The 17,673-nt window shown below is 41.0% G+C and overlaps 1 protein-coding gene across 1 annotated transcript in view; it reads left to right on the forward strand.

The window, feature by feature from the left end:
* The first annotated feature begins 5,940 nt into the window (after positions 1-5,940).
* The window catches only part of SGK1 (serum/glucocorticoid regulated kinase 1), a 112,721-nt gene continuing 100,988 nt past the window's right edge, over positions 5,941-17,673 (forward strand). The window contains exon 1 of the mRNA XM_007452984.1: positions 5,941-6,009. Within this exon, the coding sequence (XP_007453046.1) occupies positions 5,941-6,009 (69 nt within the window). The remainder of the gene's footprint in view (positions 6,010-17,673) is intronic.

Genomic DNA, 17,673 nt, shown 5'->3' on the forward strand with positions numbered 1-17,673 from the left:
GAAAAATATCATGAACTGATATGGAGGGTTTGGCTCTTCTTTTGTAATTTTTCCTTTGATGTATGCACGAATTAAATAAAAAGAAATCTAATTTGGTGAAACCAAAGAATTCTAATTAAAAGAAAAAATCTTTCATCTGTACAAAAACAACCCATAATTCCCAGTGGGCTTTCCTAATTCCTAATTTCATACATACATCACTACCGTTGTGGCTGGAGTTTTAAGCAAATGATCAAGTCATCTGGGCCAAAGAGGAATGTAAAACATTTCTCATCATGTGGTCTATTTGTATCCTTTTCTCCTTAGGGACATTTGTCACTAGATAGATCTTCTGTTGTTTATCAACTTTTTTTTTTTTTTTTTTAATTTATTTATTTATTTATGGCTGTGTTGGGTCTTCGTTTCTGTGCGAGGGCTTTCTCTAGTTGTGGCAAGTGGGGGTCACTCTTCATCGCAGTGCTCAGGCCTCTCACTATCGCGGCCTCTGTTGTTGCGGAGCACAGGCTCCAGACGCGCAGGCTCAGTAATTGTGGCTCACGGGCCCAGTCGCTCCATGGCATGTGGGATCTTCCCAGACCAGGACTCGAACCCGTGTCCCCTGCATTGGCAGGCAGATTCTCAACCACTGCGCCACCAGGGAAGCCCCTGTGTTTATCAACTTTTGGTTTTCCAGGTTGTTAAAGAAAAAAAAAGAATCTGTGTTCCATTTAACAACTAAGTGTGTGACACAAAAACACTTTAATCTATGGAAAGATAAACTTTCTAAAAAGTATTACAGCAGTATATGTCTCTTGCTTTAGTAAGACCAAAATTGTAGAGCTATATAGTCTTTTACAAGGCCCTTTTATATATAATTTGATACTTTTGCATCAATATGGATGGACCTAGAGATTATCATACTAAGTGAAATAAGAAGGAGAAAGACAAACATCATATGATATCACTTATATGTGAAATCTAAAAAAACTGATACAAATGTATTTATTTACAAAACAGAAACAGACTCACAGACATAGAAAATGAACTTACGGTTACCAAAGGGGAAAGGGGGGAGGGATAAATTGGGAGTTTGGGATTAACATATACACACTACTATATATAAAATGGATAACCAACAAGGACCTACTGTATAGCACAGGGAACTATACTCAGTATCTTGTAATAACCTATAATGGAAAAGAATCTGAAAAAGAATATGTATATATATGTATGTGTAGCTAAATCACTTTGCTGTAACCTGAAACTAACACAACATTGTAAATCAACTATACGTCAATAAAATTTAAAAAAAAAATGATACTGACAATTGTCTTATGAGGTAGATGGGATGTATTTTGTTATTATTATTTTACAGATGAGGAAACTGAGGCTCAGTGAGTTGAAGGGACTTGTTCAAGGTCACACAGTTAGAGAAGGGAGGTTAGTAACCAGATCTTCCAAATCGGCATAACCTCTTTCCATGTCATTTATATATTGGTAGTCGGTCCTACCTATTTACTTTATTTTATTATTTGCCTCACATTAAACATTTTTCTTGGGAGGAAAAGTATATATACTACAAAAACGCAAATAGAGGATCAAAGGATTCTTTTTAACATGAGAGGTTTTTTTAATAAAGAAGCTGTGTTGGGGACTTCCCTGGTGGGGCAATGGTTAAGAATCCACCTGCCAATGCAGGGGACACGGGTTCGAGCCCTGATCTGGGAAGATCCCACATACCCCAGAGCAACTAAGCCCATGCACCACAGCTACTGAGGCCGCGTGCCACAACTACTGAAGCCTGTGCATCTAGAGCCCATGCTCCACAACAAGAGAGGCCACCGCAATGAGAAGCCTGTGCACCACAACGAAGAGTAGCCCCTGCTCACTGCAGCTAGAGAAAGCCTGCGCACAGCAGCAAAGATCCAATGCAGCCAAGACCCAATGCAGCCAAAAATAAAGAAAGAAAGAAAATTTCAAAAAGAAAATTCAGTTATATTTTTTTTTAAATTTCTCTTTGGGGAGTTCCCTGGTGGCCTAGTGGTTAGGATTCTGGGCTTTCACTGCTGTGGCCCTGGTTCAACCCCTGGTCAGGGAACTGAGATCCTGCAAGCTGCCCAGCACAGCCAAAAAAAAAAAAGAAAAAGAAAAAGAAAAGAAAAGAAATTCTCTTCGAACTACCAGAATTTTAATGAACTCTTCAGAAGAACCACAAAAAGCTATCGATGTTGGAAATTAAATAATATAACTCCTGGCATCTCGGACAGCTTAACGAATCTCTCTAAAATGAATAGTTTATTTTTCCTCAGTGATCATGCCATCATTTGGTTGTGCTGCATTTTCTTTGGGAAATCTCAAAGCATTTAGCTAACAAGATTTCATGGTTATTCCCAAAGAAACCTGATCCAGCTATAAAGGTTTATATTCCAATCCAATGAAATCAGTGCATCCCTTCCCCAGTTAATCTGTATGTTTCTCTTCTTGCCATAGACTGTCATATAAATATGTTAACAGTGTTAGGTATATTGTTTTTAATGATCTGGCCATTTGTTTTATCAAGTAGTGCCTTTCCTTTATTTATTAATTATATTCATTCATGGTGACATTGAAAAGGCCCTACCTCCTGGGGACACTTGCTGCTTTGGGATCTGATTTAATGGATACGTAGAATGACACGGCAAACCAGTGAATGACTAAATAAGTGAAGGAGTGAGTGAATGAATGAGTGATTGCCTCCATTTCATGGATGAGACACGGTCTGAGGGGCGTGTGAGGTCAGGTGATGGGCAGAAAGCCATACACTGATGTCGTAGCAGTGCCCAGTCGACAGATGCCAAGATTATTTTCTTTGCTCTGTTTATCTATCAACTGTTTAAAATCCTCATAAAACATCAACATGAAAAAGTAGAAATGGAAAAATAAGCCACACACAAATTACATGGCTTTTTAAAATGAATGTAGGGCTTCCCTGGTGGCGCAGTGGCTGAGAGTCCGCCTGCCGATGCAGGGGACATGGGTTCGTGCCCCAGTCCGGGAAGATCCCACATGCCGCGGAGCGGCTGGGCCCGTGAGCCATGGCCTATGAGCCTGCGTGTCCGGAGCCTGTGCTCTGCAACGGGAGAGGCCACAACAGTGAGAGGCCCGCGTAATGCAAAAAATAAATAAATAAATAAAAGGAATGTAATGTGCAAAGAGTAACGAGTAAGAAGTATAGTGCGGGGGATAGTTTTTCACTTGATGGGGTGTATACATTATTCACTGTGAGTCCTCCCTCTCCGTCAAATGGATTCAGTAATTCTTTTGGGTAATGCTCTTTGTATTTTTTTGCATAAAACACACCCCAGAGCAACTAAGCCCATGCACCACAGCTACTGAGGCCGCGTGCCACAACTACTGAAGCCTGTGCATCTAGAGCCCATGCTCCACAACAAGAGAGGCCACCGCAATGAGAAGCCTGTGCACCACAACGAAGAGTAGCCCCTGCTCACTGCAGCTAGAGAAAGCCTGCGCACAGCAGCAAAGATCCAATGCAGCCAAGACCCAATGCAGCCAAAAATAAAGAAAGAAAGAAAATTTCAAAAAGAAAATTCAGTTATATTTTTTTTTAAATTTCTCTTTGGGGAGTTCCCTGGTGGCCTAGTGGTTAGGATTCTGGGCTTTCACTGCTGTGGCCCTGGTTCAACCCCTGGTCAGGGAACTGAGATCCTGCAAGCTGCCCAGCACAGCCAAAAAAAAAAAAGAAAAAGAAAAAGAAAAGAAAAGAAATTCTCTTCGAACTACCAGAATTTTAATGAACTCTTCAGAAGAACCACAAAAAGCTATCGATGTTGGAAATTAAATAATATAACTCCTGGCATCTCGGACAGCTTAACGAATCTCTCTAAAATGAATAGTTTATTTTTCCTCAGTGATCATGCCATCATTTGGTTGTGCTGCATTTTCTTTGGGAAATCTCAAAGCATTTAGCTAACAAGATTTCATGGTTATTCCCAAAGAAACCTGATCCAGCTATAAAGGTTTATATTCCAATCCAATGAAATCAGTGCATCCCTTCCCCAGTTAATCTGTATGTTTCTCTTCTTGCCATAGACTGTCATATAAATATGTTAACAGTGTTAGGTATATTGTTTTTAATGATCTGGCCATTTGTTTTATCAAGTAGTGCCTTTCCTTTATTTATTAATTATATTCATTCATGGTGACATTGAAAAGGCCCTACCTCCTGGGGACACTTGCTGCTTTGGGATCTGATTTAATGGATACGTAGAATGACACGGCAAACCAGTGAATGACTAAATAAGTGAAGGAGTGAGTGAATGAATGAGTGATTGCCTCCATTTCATGGATGAGACACGGTCTGAGGGGCGTGTGAGGTCAGGTGATGGGCAGAAAGCCATACACTGATGTCGTAGCAGTGCCCAGTCGACAGATGCCAAGATTATTTTCTTTGCTCTGTTTATCTATCAACTGTTTAAAATCCTCATAAAACATCAACATGAAAAAGTAGAAATGGAAAAATAAGCCACACACAAATTACATGGCTTTTTAAAATGAATGTAGGGCTTCCCTGGTGGCGCAGTGGCTGAGAGTCCGCCTGCCGATGCAGGGGACATGGGTTCGTGCCCCAGTCCGGGAAGATCCCACATGCCGCGGAGCGGCTGGGCCCGTGAGCCATGGCCTATGAGCCTGCGTGTCCGGAGCCTGTGCTCTGCAACGGGAGAGGCCACAACAGTGAGAGGCCCGCGTAATGCAAAAAATAAATAAATAAATAAAAGGAATGTAATGTGCAAAGAGTAACGAGTAAGAAGTATAGTGCGGGGGATAGTTTTTCACTTGATGGGGTGTATACATTATTCACTGTGAGTCCTCCCTCTCCGTCAAATGGATTCAGTAATTCTTTTGGGTAATGCTCTTTGTATTTTTTTGCATAAAACACTTTGGGTATATGCCCATTGTGTTCTTTTTAAACAGACTCCTTTAGTGGAAAACACACACACACGCAATTACGTTCACGGTTGCCCACTGTATTATGACAAGTAGGAAGAGGACACTAGAAAGGTCCTACATAATGAGAGATCATCCATTGTCATATGTACACTTGCACTTTATTTCATTTTTCTCCACATTTGGACAGATCAGGAATAAATTTGATTACGTTTCCATTGAGAGCCTTTTTTTTCCCCAGGAATACATATCGACAGAATTTCAATGAGCATAAAATAAAAACGTTCTGCATTTTATATGAAAGTTTGATTTAAATGGTCCCAACAACAAAAAGAAAAGAAATAAGCTGTTAAAGTAACCCTCCCAAGGGGAGTCAACTGTTTTTCAGTGCTTCCTGCGCTGGTGCCTTCTCTCCATCCGCTGCTCAGATATTCGTGAATTGCTGCGCCTTCCAGCACTGCGTTCTCTCTCCCTCTGCTTTTGTGGCGCGGCTCTCCCTCCCTCCCTCTGGCTTCGGGTCTTTCTTACTCCTTCTCTCAGCTGCTTAACTACAGCTCCCGCTGGAACTTGCACAATCAAAAACAGCTCTCCTCTCCAGCAGCCTCCAGAAGCGCATCACCTGGAGCAGAGCGACTCGCCCAGTGCACCCGCCGCAGAGCGGCCAGGTAGCTGGGGCCGCGCAGCGGGTGCCCTTCTCCGGCTCCGCGGCAGCAGGAGCCTCTCCCCGGAATCCGCTGCATCCCGGGATCCTGTAGCGGTGATGCCTGCGTTTCGGAGCAATGATGCAAAGAGAAGAGCCACTGCCGGTGACAACTGAGAGTGGGGAGAGGTTGCTGCAGTAGCCAGTGCTGCAGAAGCCAGTGCTGCAGAATGTGTGAGTGAAAACCTGAGCCCTGCTAGATTCTCCATCACGCTCGGTCTTCGTTAACTATCTCCAGGAGGCACACCGGGAACCAGATGCATTGACCAGGCAGGTGCCACCCTGGATCTGTAACTGTGAACTCCCCACTGTGGAAAATGGTAAACAAAGACATGAATGGATTCCCAGTCAAGAAATGCTCAGCCTTCCAATTTTTTAAGAAGCGGGTAAGGACAGGTTTTGTCTGTTTCTTTTGTCTTCTGCTCTTGTCTGAAATGCCTTTGATTGCTTGCCTGAGGTAAGCCTAAGGTTCAGTTGCAGAGCCCTGAATGGAAGCCGCGTGTCTGGTAGCAGTGGTCCAGCTAGGAAATATACCTGCCTTGATACAAATTTGTGGGTGGGGGCCCGGAAGAGTTGCTTTGGGAGAAGGGTGTTGGGCTGAGATGTCTTAAGGAAGGTTTAGAGCTGGGAATGGGAATTTCTCAATCAAAGCCACAAGATTACAAGCAGTTTCAAAGAGAATTGGCCTGGGTAGAGTTACGGCTAGCAATTTAGTCAGGGACTAATTCAGTAGCTCACTCTTGCTCTCTGTTATCTTGAAGGCTTCAACTTTTCCCACACCTTTCATTCACTCTGTCAAGTGCTGCATTATCATCTTCCTGCCTCAGAAGCAGCAGCCTCTAGCTTTCCAAATCCGTCCAGCCAATAACTTGCTGAGTTTCTATCTATGGTAAAAATAGCAAAGGACTAGAATGACCTTTTACAGAAATGATGGAATCCAGCATTTTAAATCCTCTATTTCAAGGATGCCTCAATTTTACTTGGTCCAACTGCCTTTCTTTTTTGTGGGCAGTCTGAATTCAAGTGATAACATGGGGTTATGCTGCTGTATACTTTTATTTCTTGAATTCCTTATTCTATTCAGAGAGTTAACATTACATTGCTTGTAAATGAGCAAATAAAATAAAATACAATAGAGGGGAGGTTCTTTTTTGTGTTTCACAATAAACTCAGTTCATTGTAATGGTCCCACTGGTGGTCTGCGTAAATCTGCAAATTTATACACAAGTGGGAGGTAAGAAATGAATGATTGCTAAGCAACTGATGACTGACACTCCAATGGAGAGTTTCTTTAGCAACAGAAGCTTCCTCCAGTCCCCAGCTGCCCAGCTTATTTAATACCCTGGGGCAATTCCATCAAAATGGCTCTCTTCATTCATTCTTCTGTTCCTTCATTCAGGTCTTTTCTGTGCCGCTCCTGAAACATTAGCCCTTCACTTAAACCAGCAGCAGCACACAGTGAATTATACACTGGGCTGGACTACCTCCTACATCAAGTGGGCAAGCTGGGGAGGTAGGGCTGGGAACAGCGTGTCAGGCCAGGCCAGAGGGCTAACACAGGTTCCCACACGCCTGTGACTGAATTCTCATCAGTAAGGCAAAATCTTCCCTAAAGTCCACGGACCAAAACGTATGCATTAAAACCAAAGCACAACCCACGCTGCCCTGGCCGCTGCTCCTGGAGCCCCAGCAGCAGGCAAGGTCTCCCACTAGAGGAGACTCAAGTTGATTTTTTTAGGTTTTCTCTTATTTTCTTTGCTATCGAAATGTACTAATATGAATATTAATTTACTGTCTAGTTTCTTTTTTGCTTAAGAGCATGATTTACCAATAGCCTTCAGCTGGTGCCTCTGTAGACCTTGGATTTGACAAAGAACTAACCAGGGTACTGATGTCTAATCTGAGTACTTGCAGAGAGAAAGAACTTTACACCAAGATATCCGGCTGGCAGCTTCATCTGCCTTTGAACCTGGGTCTATCACTTGCTGGAGATAGGATCAGAAATGCCCCCTCCTGCTGTCTGTACTCTTCAAGGATGGAACTAAGCAGAATATGACTTTGTGTCAAGTCATGGATGGCCCTAAGAATAAAGTCCTTGATTCTTGTCCATACGTTCTCTTTTCTGAAAGTTCTTTTCAGTTTGTACGATGACTTTGCTTTAGGTTTTGCTTTTCATTTGTTTGTTTGTTTGGGATCTTTATTTACACAGCTAATATGTAAATAAATGTGTAAAACACTAAGATAATATCCAGGTAAATCCCTCCTCCTCCCTTCTCCAGAGGTAACTGTTGTTACTGTGTTGGTGTCTATCCTTTCCAGATCTTTTCTATGCATCTGCATATACATTTATATATTAGAATGCCTTTGTTTTCAGCTAAGAATAATCCATTTTTCTTATATGTTATTGTTGAAGTTCCACACATTTCTGCACATTTTATTTTTACCCTACTTAGACAGTCTTATAAAGTGAACCTTTGTGCCCACGTTAAACCATGAATAGATCTTGGAAAAAAAGCCATAGGTTTTTTAGGGCTTACTAAAAACATGGAGGTTTGGACCCAAATTTTGATGGCAGAAAGCTTAAATAGTGTTTTCTATGCCTCTGAGACATTTCAAAAGGGGCGTAATAAGGTCACAAAAAGGGAAGGCAGAACGATCCACCCTATCATTCATTTAGGATAGTAAGTGTAGCACCATTTATTCAGTGCTTACTGTGTTCTCCAAGTTATGGGTCAAGTGCTTTATATGTGTTAGCTCTTTAAATCCTCATAGCCACCCTATGAAGTAAGAAAGCTTATTAAATGTGCAAAGGATGGCTTAAAAGAGATTAAACAACCAGCCCAAGATCACTTAGCTAAAAAGTAGCAGAGCCAAAATTCAAACTTTCTTTGACCCAAAGCCCTTATTCTTAATCCAGACTTTCTAATTCAAATCATGCTCCTAGGGACTTCCCTCCCTGGTGGTCCAGTGGTTAAGACTCTGCCCTCCCATTGTAGGCGGCCCCCTGAGTTCAATCCCTGGTCAGGGAACTAGATCCCACATGCTGCAACTAAAAAAAAAAAAAAAAAAAAAAAACCATTCCACATTTTGTGTCACTAAGAGAAAAGGAACAGCACACTTCTAACTCTTGTGCCCAAGTTGATTTTGTGTGCATGCTGAAAAAAAAAAAAAAAAAAAAAAAAAGATCCCACATGCCTCAACAAAGATCTCGCAGGTGGCAATGAAGATCCCTCGCGCCACAAATAAGATATGGCACAGCAAAAATAAATAAATAAATATTTAAAAACAAACAAACAAAATTATGCTCCCACCTTTTTTTTTTTCCATAACAGAATCTTTTCTTTCCCCAAATGAAATCTTTATGCCATTACACAATTTATAAAACCTATGAAGGCAGCCAATCCTCAGTTGATGTCTCTCGAAGCTCCTTTCCAACCCTCAGTCATGACCGAGGCAGCTCTGGGGAGCCCAGCTTCAGGGAACACAATCTGAAGAAAGACATTCCCGGTGCTAGTTTGCCCAAATCCTTTGGATTGATGCTTTCCACGCTCATGTCTTAGAAGCTCAACTAAATCAGCTTTAGTTGAGAATTGCTAAGCTAACCTCAGTAAGAGTTCTGCTTTCACTCTCTACGTGTTAATGATAAGTTAACATTAGATGCCAATGGATTATGTTTTATTCTTAGAACCTCTGAAAAATTTGTTTAAGATGAATGCAAAAATGTTCTTATCAGCTTTATTGTTACAATCCAAGAGCTTTAAAAGTTAACATGTATGCTAAAGATAATCCATTTTCATGGATTTAAAGATTTGTTCATAGTTCAGATTCTTGCATTATGACTCAGAAAACACCAACAAATGACGTTATCTTCAACTTGATAATCCATTTTGGAAATATGCTAGGTATGTAAAAAGACTTCTATACATCTTTTGTAACATTTCAAAGGATAACTAACCCATATGGAATTTTGGATTTGGAATGCACCTTAGAAATTCTTTCATTGACCTCCCTATTTTAAAGATTTAGAAACTGAGTGCTTGGCAGGTGAATCACTAACTCAAATTAAAATGAGGCTAACCACCCCTTACAGGTAGGGTTTTCACTTCCAAATCAAGTGTGCTTTCCTCTTTATTATGCTCTCAAAGTAGTTCAGTGCTTTATGCCTTATTCATTCATATTTTTTTTTAGCAAATAGAGTAGGGACAAAATCCAGCTCTTGTCTTCCTAGAGCTAACTGCCTCATGACCACCAACTTTGACAGGACACAATTCTTGTCAAATTTGTCTCGACTCAGTAAGTGATACTTTTATGCTTTTGAGCGATCCCTTGCATTGTTCTTTACTAATGACACATTTTATAATAACTATCACTTATACAGCACGAATATCACTGACCACTGTTCTAAGAGGCTTTCATATACTACATATTTAATTTCTCAAACATGAAAAGTCTAAGGGAGATATTATTGTTACCCCAATATCACAGATGTAGAAGGTGAGGTGGGCCAAGGAGGAGGAGTCTTACATCATACAGGTAGTTCGTGGCAGAGTTAGGGTTTGGGTCAAAGCATCTGGCTGCAGAGTCTGTATCCTTCACTGCTGTACATCCTGTCTGTGACGTCAAACAATCCAGCGTGGTCAGAAGAGACATGAAAAGGTCTGATGGCCCTAGCTTCGTCCTTTCTCTAAAAATGATGGGGAACAAAGCAAAGGGTTTCAGCCTGGTATGATGTTTCCTCTAGCAGAGCTGAGAGATGAAATTAACATCCCTGAAGTGGTTATTCTCCACCACCGTTCCATACACCGCATCCCTTTACATCTCATTTCCCTTTACTGTTCTATTATGTCTGCTTAAAGCAACTGAATTGGAATGATAACGAAGGTCCTTTTCTTATGCGAAGCCCTTTACGGCTTCTCAGGAGGCTAGAGTTTATTGAGTGTTTACTAAGGGTCAGGCCTTACTAGTGCAGCACTTTACTCGTGTAATCGGCACAGTCACTCCATTATGCCCATTTCACAGCCAAGGAAACTGAGTCAGAGAAGTTAAGTAACTGGTCCAAGGTCATGGTGCTAGGAAGAGGTGTAGCCAGAATCCAAACTCAGGCAGTCAGCTTTAGCACCACCAGTATTTCCATTTGCCCCACTGGAGTGAATGGCTATGAGGCTAACACCGCTTCAGGGTTAGCTCTTCCCACTGGATCATCTGTGAAGATGATCCAGAGAGGATTACTTGGCCGAGGGGGCGGGGTGGTGGTGGTGGTCATAGCTGTGGAGAATTACATTTCCCACACGACTCCTCAGGGCCGTAGGAATCAGAAGTCTGCGTCAGATTTCTCCAAGATATATTTGATCATATTTCCTGGAACCATGGTGGAGATTCCAATGGCTTCTACTGTGCTGTCTTCAGAAGCAGCTAAAATCTGAGCCCTCTGAGTCCCTCCTGTGTGCACTCGACAGCACAGCACACAGCCCCAGTCACAGTGCACTGTAATCTAAGGGCCCACCTGGATCTCCCACAGGGCAGAAAGGTCCTTAAGGACAGAGAACCCATTACCTTGTTCACTATATCCCCTACCAGTCAAACCATATTTGTTAAATGAATGTATGAATAAAATGAATGAATGAATCCTTATATTAACTGGTCCCTAATTCGTTGCCTTGTCTTCCTCCTCCACCTTCTTCTGTCTTGAGATAGTTGAATGGCTTAGGGATCTAATCTATTTTAGTTCTCTCTGTGTTTGAATATGAATTATATATAAATGAAGACTTTGGAAAATAACTTAAATCTGATTCAAAGACATGTTGTCACTACCCTTAGCAGCTGGCAGGGAAACTTGAGCTCAGATCGTTTAATGAACTATGACCACACCATAACTTCTTTTCTGTAATGCTTTTCCTGTCAGGACAAACAAGACAGACGTAGTCATGATTCACTAATCTCTTTTGATTTTATATTAATATAAAGCACTGACTTCAACACTATACATTATGCATTATGTATTCTCCCACCTAGAATCCTTAAAATATTTTCCAAGTTATTGTCTTTCCTCGTTTTTCAATGCGATCTTAGGAGCTACTGAGAGTGAAGAAAAGTTTGAACTCAAGAGGGCTATTCTGCTTTGACCAGTGAGTCTTAGAGGGTTTGGACTGGAGCAGGGACTGGCTAGGTTTGGCTGTGCTGGGGGATTACTCTTCAGTACCATAGGACGCAGGTAAGGAGTATCAGGTATTTGTCACCCCAGCAGCTCTCAAGAAAGCCCACGAAGGACTTCCCTGGTGGCGCAGTGGTTAAGAACCCGCCTGCCAATGCGGGGGACACGGGTTCAAGCCCTGGTCCGGGAAGATCCCACATGCCACGGAGCAGCTAAGCCTGTGTGCCACAACCGAAGGACTTCCCTGGTGGCGCAGTGGTTAAGAACCCGCCTGCCAATGCGGGGGACACGGGTTCAAGCCCTGGTCTGGGAAGGTCTCACGTGCCGCGGAGCAGCTAAGCCCGTGAGCCACAACTACTGAACCTGAGCCCGCGAGCCACAACTACTGAGCCCGTGTGCCACAACTACTGAGCCTGAGCCCGCAAGCCACAACTACTGAGCCCATGTGCCACAACTACTGAAGCTTGCGCACCGCAACGAAAAGTAGACTCCGCTCGCCGCAACTAGAGAAAACCTGCGTGCAGCAACGAAGACCCGATGCAACTAAAAATAAAAATAATTAATTAATTTTTTTAAAAAAGCAAGAAGGGCAGTTGCAACCACCTCCCCAGGTCCTTGGTCTAAGGGCAGGCGGATCCAGCAATTGGCCACGTTCCTCTGGCAGCCTGCACAGTGAGCTGGCAAATTTTAAAAGCTGTGTGGGAGGAAAAGGAGAAGGAGGCAAGAGGAGGACAATGGGGAGAGCAGACAGCCAAGCGAGCTGGGTGCTGCCTCAGCTTCCTTCTGCAGCGGCTCTGGCGTTTGCAGAAAGGATTACTATTAGAGTTTGTTTTCTCTCACACCTATTCCTTCGCAGCATTCTAAAATGATTTCATAAGTATTTACAACAAAGGGAAATGAAAATCAGGGCCGTAACTAGGACGGTAGGAGACTCTTCCCCTTGGTGGTTCAAGATGCCAAAATATTACTCTAATTGCCTTCCAGAGCCTGCTGTGACATTTTTCTGGGAAGAGTCCGCTGAGCTATTTTTATAGCATTGGGGTCACCTTGGTCTCTTTTTTCCTCCTAGGTCAGGGCATTCACCCAAATGCCATTTGTTTGGGGAATGACTGGTCCTAAGGTTCTTTTCTTTTCCTCTTCTCTCTTCCTCTTCTTCCTCCTTTTCTTTTTCTTCTTTTCTCTCTTTTTTTTTCTCCCTCCACCCCTCTCCCTCTCTTTCTCTCCTGTCTCTGGAGGATAAGCGCACATCAAGGCCAAAGAGAGAAAAACCTGACGTGAAATACCCCTAGATTCATCTTCCATGGAGAACAGAGAAGCCATGTTCTTCTAACCCAATGCTTCAGGAATATCTTGCCATCTCCGAGGCTGGTAGAGTGAAATCGGCCAGTGTGGAAGATCCTGACAGCTCCAAAATTTTAGTTTCTAAAAATAGCGAGGTGAAAAGGGCCCCAAGATAGTTAAAGCACTTTAAGACTCAAATCTTTGTAGGATCAACATTAAAATATACCAAGAAGGAAAAAAAAATCAAAGTTAATTGATATGTAAAAATATGTATTTTCAATGTTTTTAGTCACAAACATCATCTTTTCTATAGAATGCTCGTTCTGAAAAGTGACTGAATTTCCTTTGAACCCTGAATCTTTCTAGATCTGTGATAATTTGGGTTATATTGTAGAAAACAAAAGTGTAAGAAAGAAAATTGTGAGTATATAGCTTCTAGAGTAGTTAAAAAGATCCAAGGAAAGCTAAGCAGCAAGACAGTGGAGAGGTGGAGTAAAAGTAAAGACATTAAAAATGAATAATATATAACAATAAAATATATATAACAATAAAAATGTATATAACATATATAGATAATATATGTTTAATGGATCGATAAAAACAATTAAAAGGGCTTGGGGAGAAGGTGTAATTGTAATAAGAAAACTCAGTTAAACAGAGAGGGTATTGATAAAGAGGGAGATTAAGAATTTAAGAAAATCTTGGTGTGTTTTCCACTGCTTTCAATAGTGCCATAGCAACACATAAAAGTGAAGAACTAGAACCCAAGGCCTTAATGAATTAAAATACTTTAACGCAGGTAGTGAAATGCTGTTTTTGTTTGGTCAGGCTTGGTAGAAACTAGATTTGAGCACTGAACTCTAAACTGTGTTCTATTTTGATGACTAGTTTGGCATTTTTATGATGCTAGATGTAAATAATTTTTTTAATACCCTTGTAACAAGTTGGAGGGCTTGATATATGAATACCCATATCTTGTACATCAATTTTACTGTGATTAACCAGAAAAGCTGAATGAATATATTAGTAGTTTACTGAAGAATATGTTTAATGGGATTACAAAGCTTAAGGAGTTAAGGGATATCAAAGACATCCACGGCACTTAATTCATGAAGGTAGGTTATAAAATTTCTAATTCATCTCTTGGTGAGAAGTAAAAAAAGCTTCCAGAAACTATCTTTGATTTTCATGGGGAAATAGAGTTTGCATTAGTTTCTTAAGGCTGCCATAACAAAGTTCCGTGTACTGAGTGGCTTAAACAGTAGAAATGTATTGCCTCACTGTTCTGGAAGCTTGAAGCTTCAGAAGAAGGGGTCAGCAGAGTTGGTTCCTCTTGAGGGCTCTTATCCAGGCCTCTCTTCCGGGCTTGTAGATGGCCATCTTCTCTATATGTCTTCCCTCCACATGTTATCTGTCCAAATGTTCCTTTCTTATAAGGACACTAGTAAGTTGAACTAGGGACCACCTTATTTTAACTTGGTTACTTCTGTTAAGACTTTATCTCCAAATAAGTTCACATTCTGAGGCTCTATGGTTAGGACTTCAATATAATAATCTGGGAGGACACAGTTCAACCCATAACAGAAGTTTTTCCTTATCATTGAAACTTCAGTTATATCTGAAATGGAGGAACATCCCAATAGGATGGGCTCTAAGGTATAATTTTTTACTTTGTTAAAATTATTTGTAAATTCTAGGAAGCAAAATATTGCAGAAAATCTGTATCACTGGAGAGTATCAGGTGAGACAGAGAGGTTTGGCACACAAGAATATGTTTTTAAAAAGATGGTGAGGGGCTTCCCTGGTGGCGCAGTGGTTGAGAGTCCGCCTGCCGATGCAGGGGACACGGGTTCGTGCCCCGGTCCGGGAAGATCCCACATGCCGCGGAGCGGCTAGGCCCGTGAGTCATGGCCGCTGAGCCTGCGCATCCAGAGCCTGTGCTCCGCAATGGGAGAGGCCACAAGAGTGAGAGGCCCGTGTACCGCAAAAAAAAAAAAAAAAAAAGATGGTGAGGACTTCCCTGGTGGTGCAGTGGTTAAGAATCCACTTGCCAATGCAGGGGGCACGGGTTCAATTCCTGGTCCGGGAAGATCCCACATGTCACGGAGCAACTAAGCCTACGTGCCACAACTACTGAGCTCACGTGCTGCAACTACTAAAGCCCGTGCACCTAGAGCCTGTGCTCTGCAGCAAGAGAAGCCTGCACACTGCAAAGACCCAGTGCAGCCAAAAACAAAACAAAACAAAACAAACAGTGGTGATGTGTTAGAAGTGGGAATAGTAACTGGGAAAAAAGTGCTGCTAAATGTTATGTAATAAAGCTTGAGGAGCTATATGGCTGATAAGATGTCTAATACAGCATCAAAAACTTACAACTGATGATGTATCAATATTGGTTCATTAATTGTAATGAATGTACTATACTAATGTAAGATGTTAATAATGGGGAAATTGGGTACAGGTATATGGGAACTCTCCATACCATTGCCTCAGTTTTTCTGTAAATCTAAAACTATACTAAAAAATGAAGTTCATTAAAAAATTTTAAAGGCAAAAAAAAAAAAAAGCTTACAACTAAAATAAAAAAGCTCTGTAAGTGAATTTCTCCAAAGAACATCAATATAATTGCTTCCTCTTCCAACCACTTAACCTCAAAGATTAAATGTTACATAGTAAGAACCAGGACCTGGCACTTACTGTATACAGGGCCTTGCTTATCAGCTTTGGCAAAGCAGTCATATCTAATTTATTTGTCTTTTAGTCAGCTTCTACGTAAAAGGGCCCACACCTTCTCACCTTGCCTAATAAGATGGTGAGGCCATTGCTAATAATTAGTCTTCCAGGCCAAAATGAACACATTAAATCAGGCATTTGAGAGTAACCCTTCAGACCTAATCTCAATTAGATGGAATTTTTTTATCTGGTATCTTGACAGTTATCTCTTGTATTATGTATTTTATTCTTTTCCAAAAATCAGAAAATTTCTAACAATGCCTTTCTTCCTAAAGTCATTATCTTTCAAACAATAGGTTCAGAATGTGTTGAAAAGCCTCCTTTTTTTTATTTAATAGTATCACCATCAACAGCCAACATGAAATGAGCACCTATATGTGTTAGGCATTATGGTAGGAATGCAGATGTAAGAAATTATATTTTCCTTTAACAAGGACCTACTATATAGCAGAGGGAACAATACTCAATATCTTGTAATAATCTATAAGGAAAAAGCATCTGAAAAATAATGTGTGTGTGTGTGTGTGTGTGTGTGTGTGTAAACTGAATCACTTTACTGTACATCTAAAGCTAACACAACATTGTAAACCAACTATACTTCAATTAAAAAAAAGAAGGGCTTCCCTGGTGGCGCAGTGGCTGAGAGTCCGCCTGCCGATGCAGGGGACACGGGTTCGTGCCCCTGTCCAGGAGAAGCCTGCGTACCGCAGAAAAAAAAAAAAAAAAAAAAAAGAAATTATATTTTCCTTTAGTCTCCCCATCTTACCCCATCCCCAAGAACTTGGATCACATCTCCTTGTTATGTATATACTCTTTATAGCACCTTGTACTTTTTTTCATGACACCTGTAAATCTGTAATCACATATTGGTATAGCTATTTAATTAATGTCCTTTACATTGATTAACATCCTCCTGGACTATGACCTCTATGAGGGCAGAGACCTTCTTTCTCTTTTGCTTCCAGTTATAGCCTCATGGCTTGGCACCTGGAGGGTTATCAATACATCCTATTGAAACAAATAAAAAGATAGGATATTATGAAATTCTGATTACGGGGGAGAGGAGAGAGGAGTTAATCTTAAAACCCACATTGAAATGAAAAGTCCCTTACATTTTATTCTGCTTTGTTTTAAACGGAGGCATATATGAAGACTCCATGTCTGAGAAACATTTGTATTCTAAATGACATCTCTTTGGAAGCTGTTTTCTTTTCTATCATTTACTGTTCCCTGTGAAGAGATCCACATAATAAATTGTCCTTATAATTTAGCAGTAGGCTAAAGATTTTTCTTCTCTGAAAGAAATCACACTTAGCATGATATAATCCCACAGGTTTGCCTCAGTTGCCAGGAAACTCAAAGCTAAATTTAAAGGTAAATTTCAGTTGAACAAATTAGACAAATCTTTAGAAATGACTTCTCAGTTGCTGAATTTGGTTTTGAGCTTGTGTTTGTATTGTAACTCTCTTGTTATATGTATCTCATTGTAATCTGCCTCAGATGGTCTTAAAAGTAAGGTAGATGGTATATAATATAAACAAAAAAGCAAAAAGGACTTATCAGGGACGAGTTCCAAATATTAAAAGTGGCTAAAGATTACACAAATACATCACTATGGTGATACACAGCACGCACAGAAGAAATGTATTTCTAAACTATAAAGTGCTTCTCTGCTAGCTTTTCTTCTTGAAAATGCTGCTTGCCTCAGACCTACTGAAATTAACCACTGGACAACAGAGCTAACATTTAAACTGTAGGTTTATTAGCTCGGCTATCCTATGTAAGCCACTGGGACGCAATGTAAAGCTATAGGAATGTTTACTCTCTGTCCCCCCAAAGTAGAGTATATTTTTCCAAATCATATCAAACCGTACTAAATTTATGT

The sequence above is a fragment of the Lipotes vexillifer genome, unplaced genomic scaffold (assembly GCF_000442215.2).
Source record: "Lipotes vexillifer unplaced genomic scaffold, Lipotes_vexillifer_v1.1 scaffold155, whole genome shotgun sequence".
NCBI classification, from domain to species: Eukaryota; Metazoa; Chordata; class Mammalia; order Artiodactyla; family Lipotidae; genus Lipotes; species Lipotes vexillifer.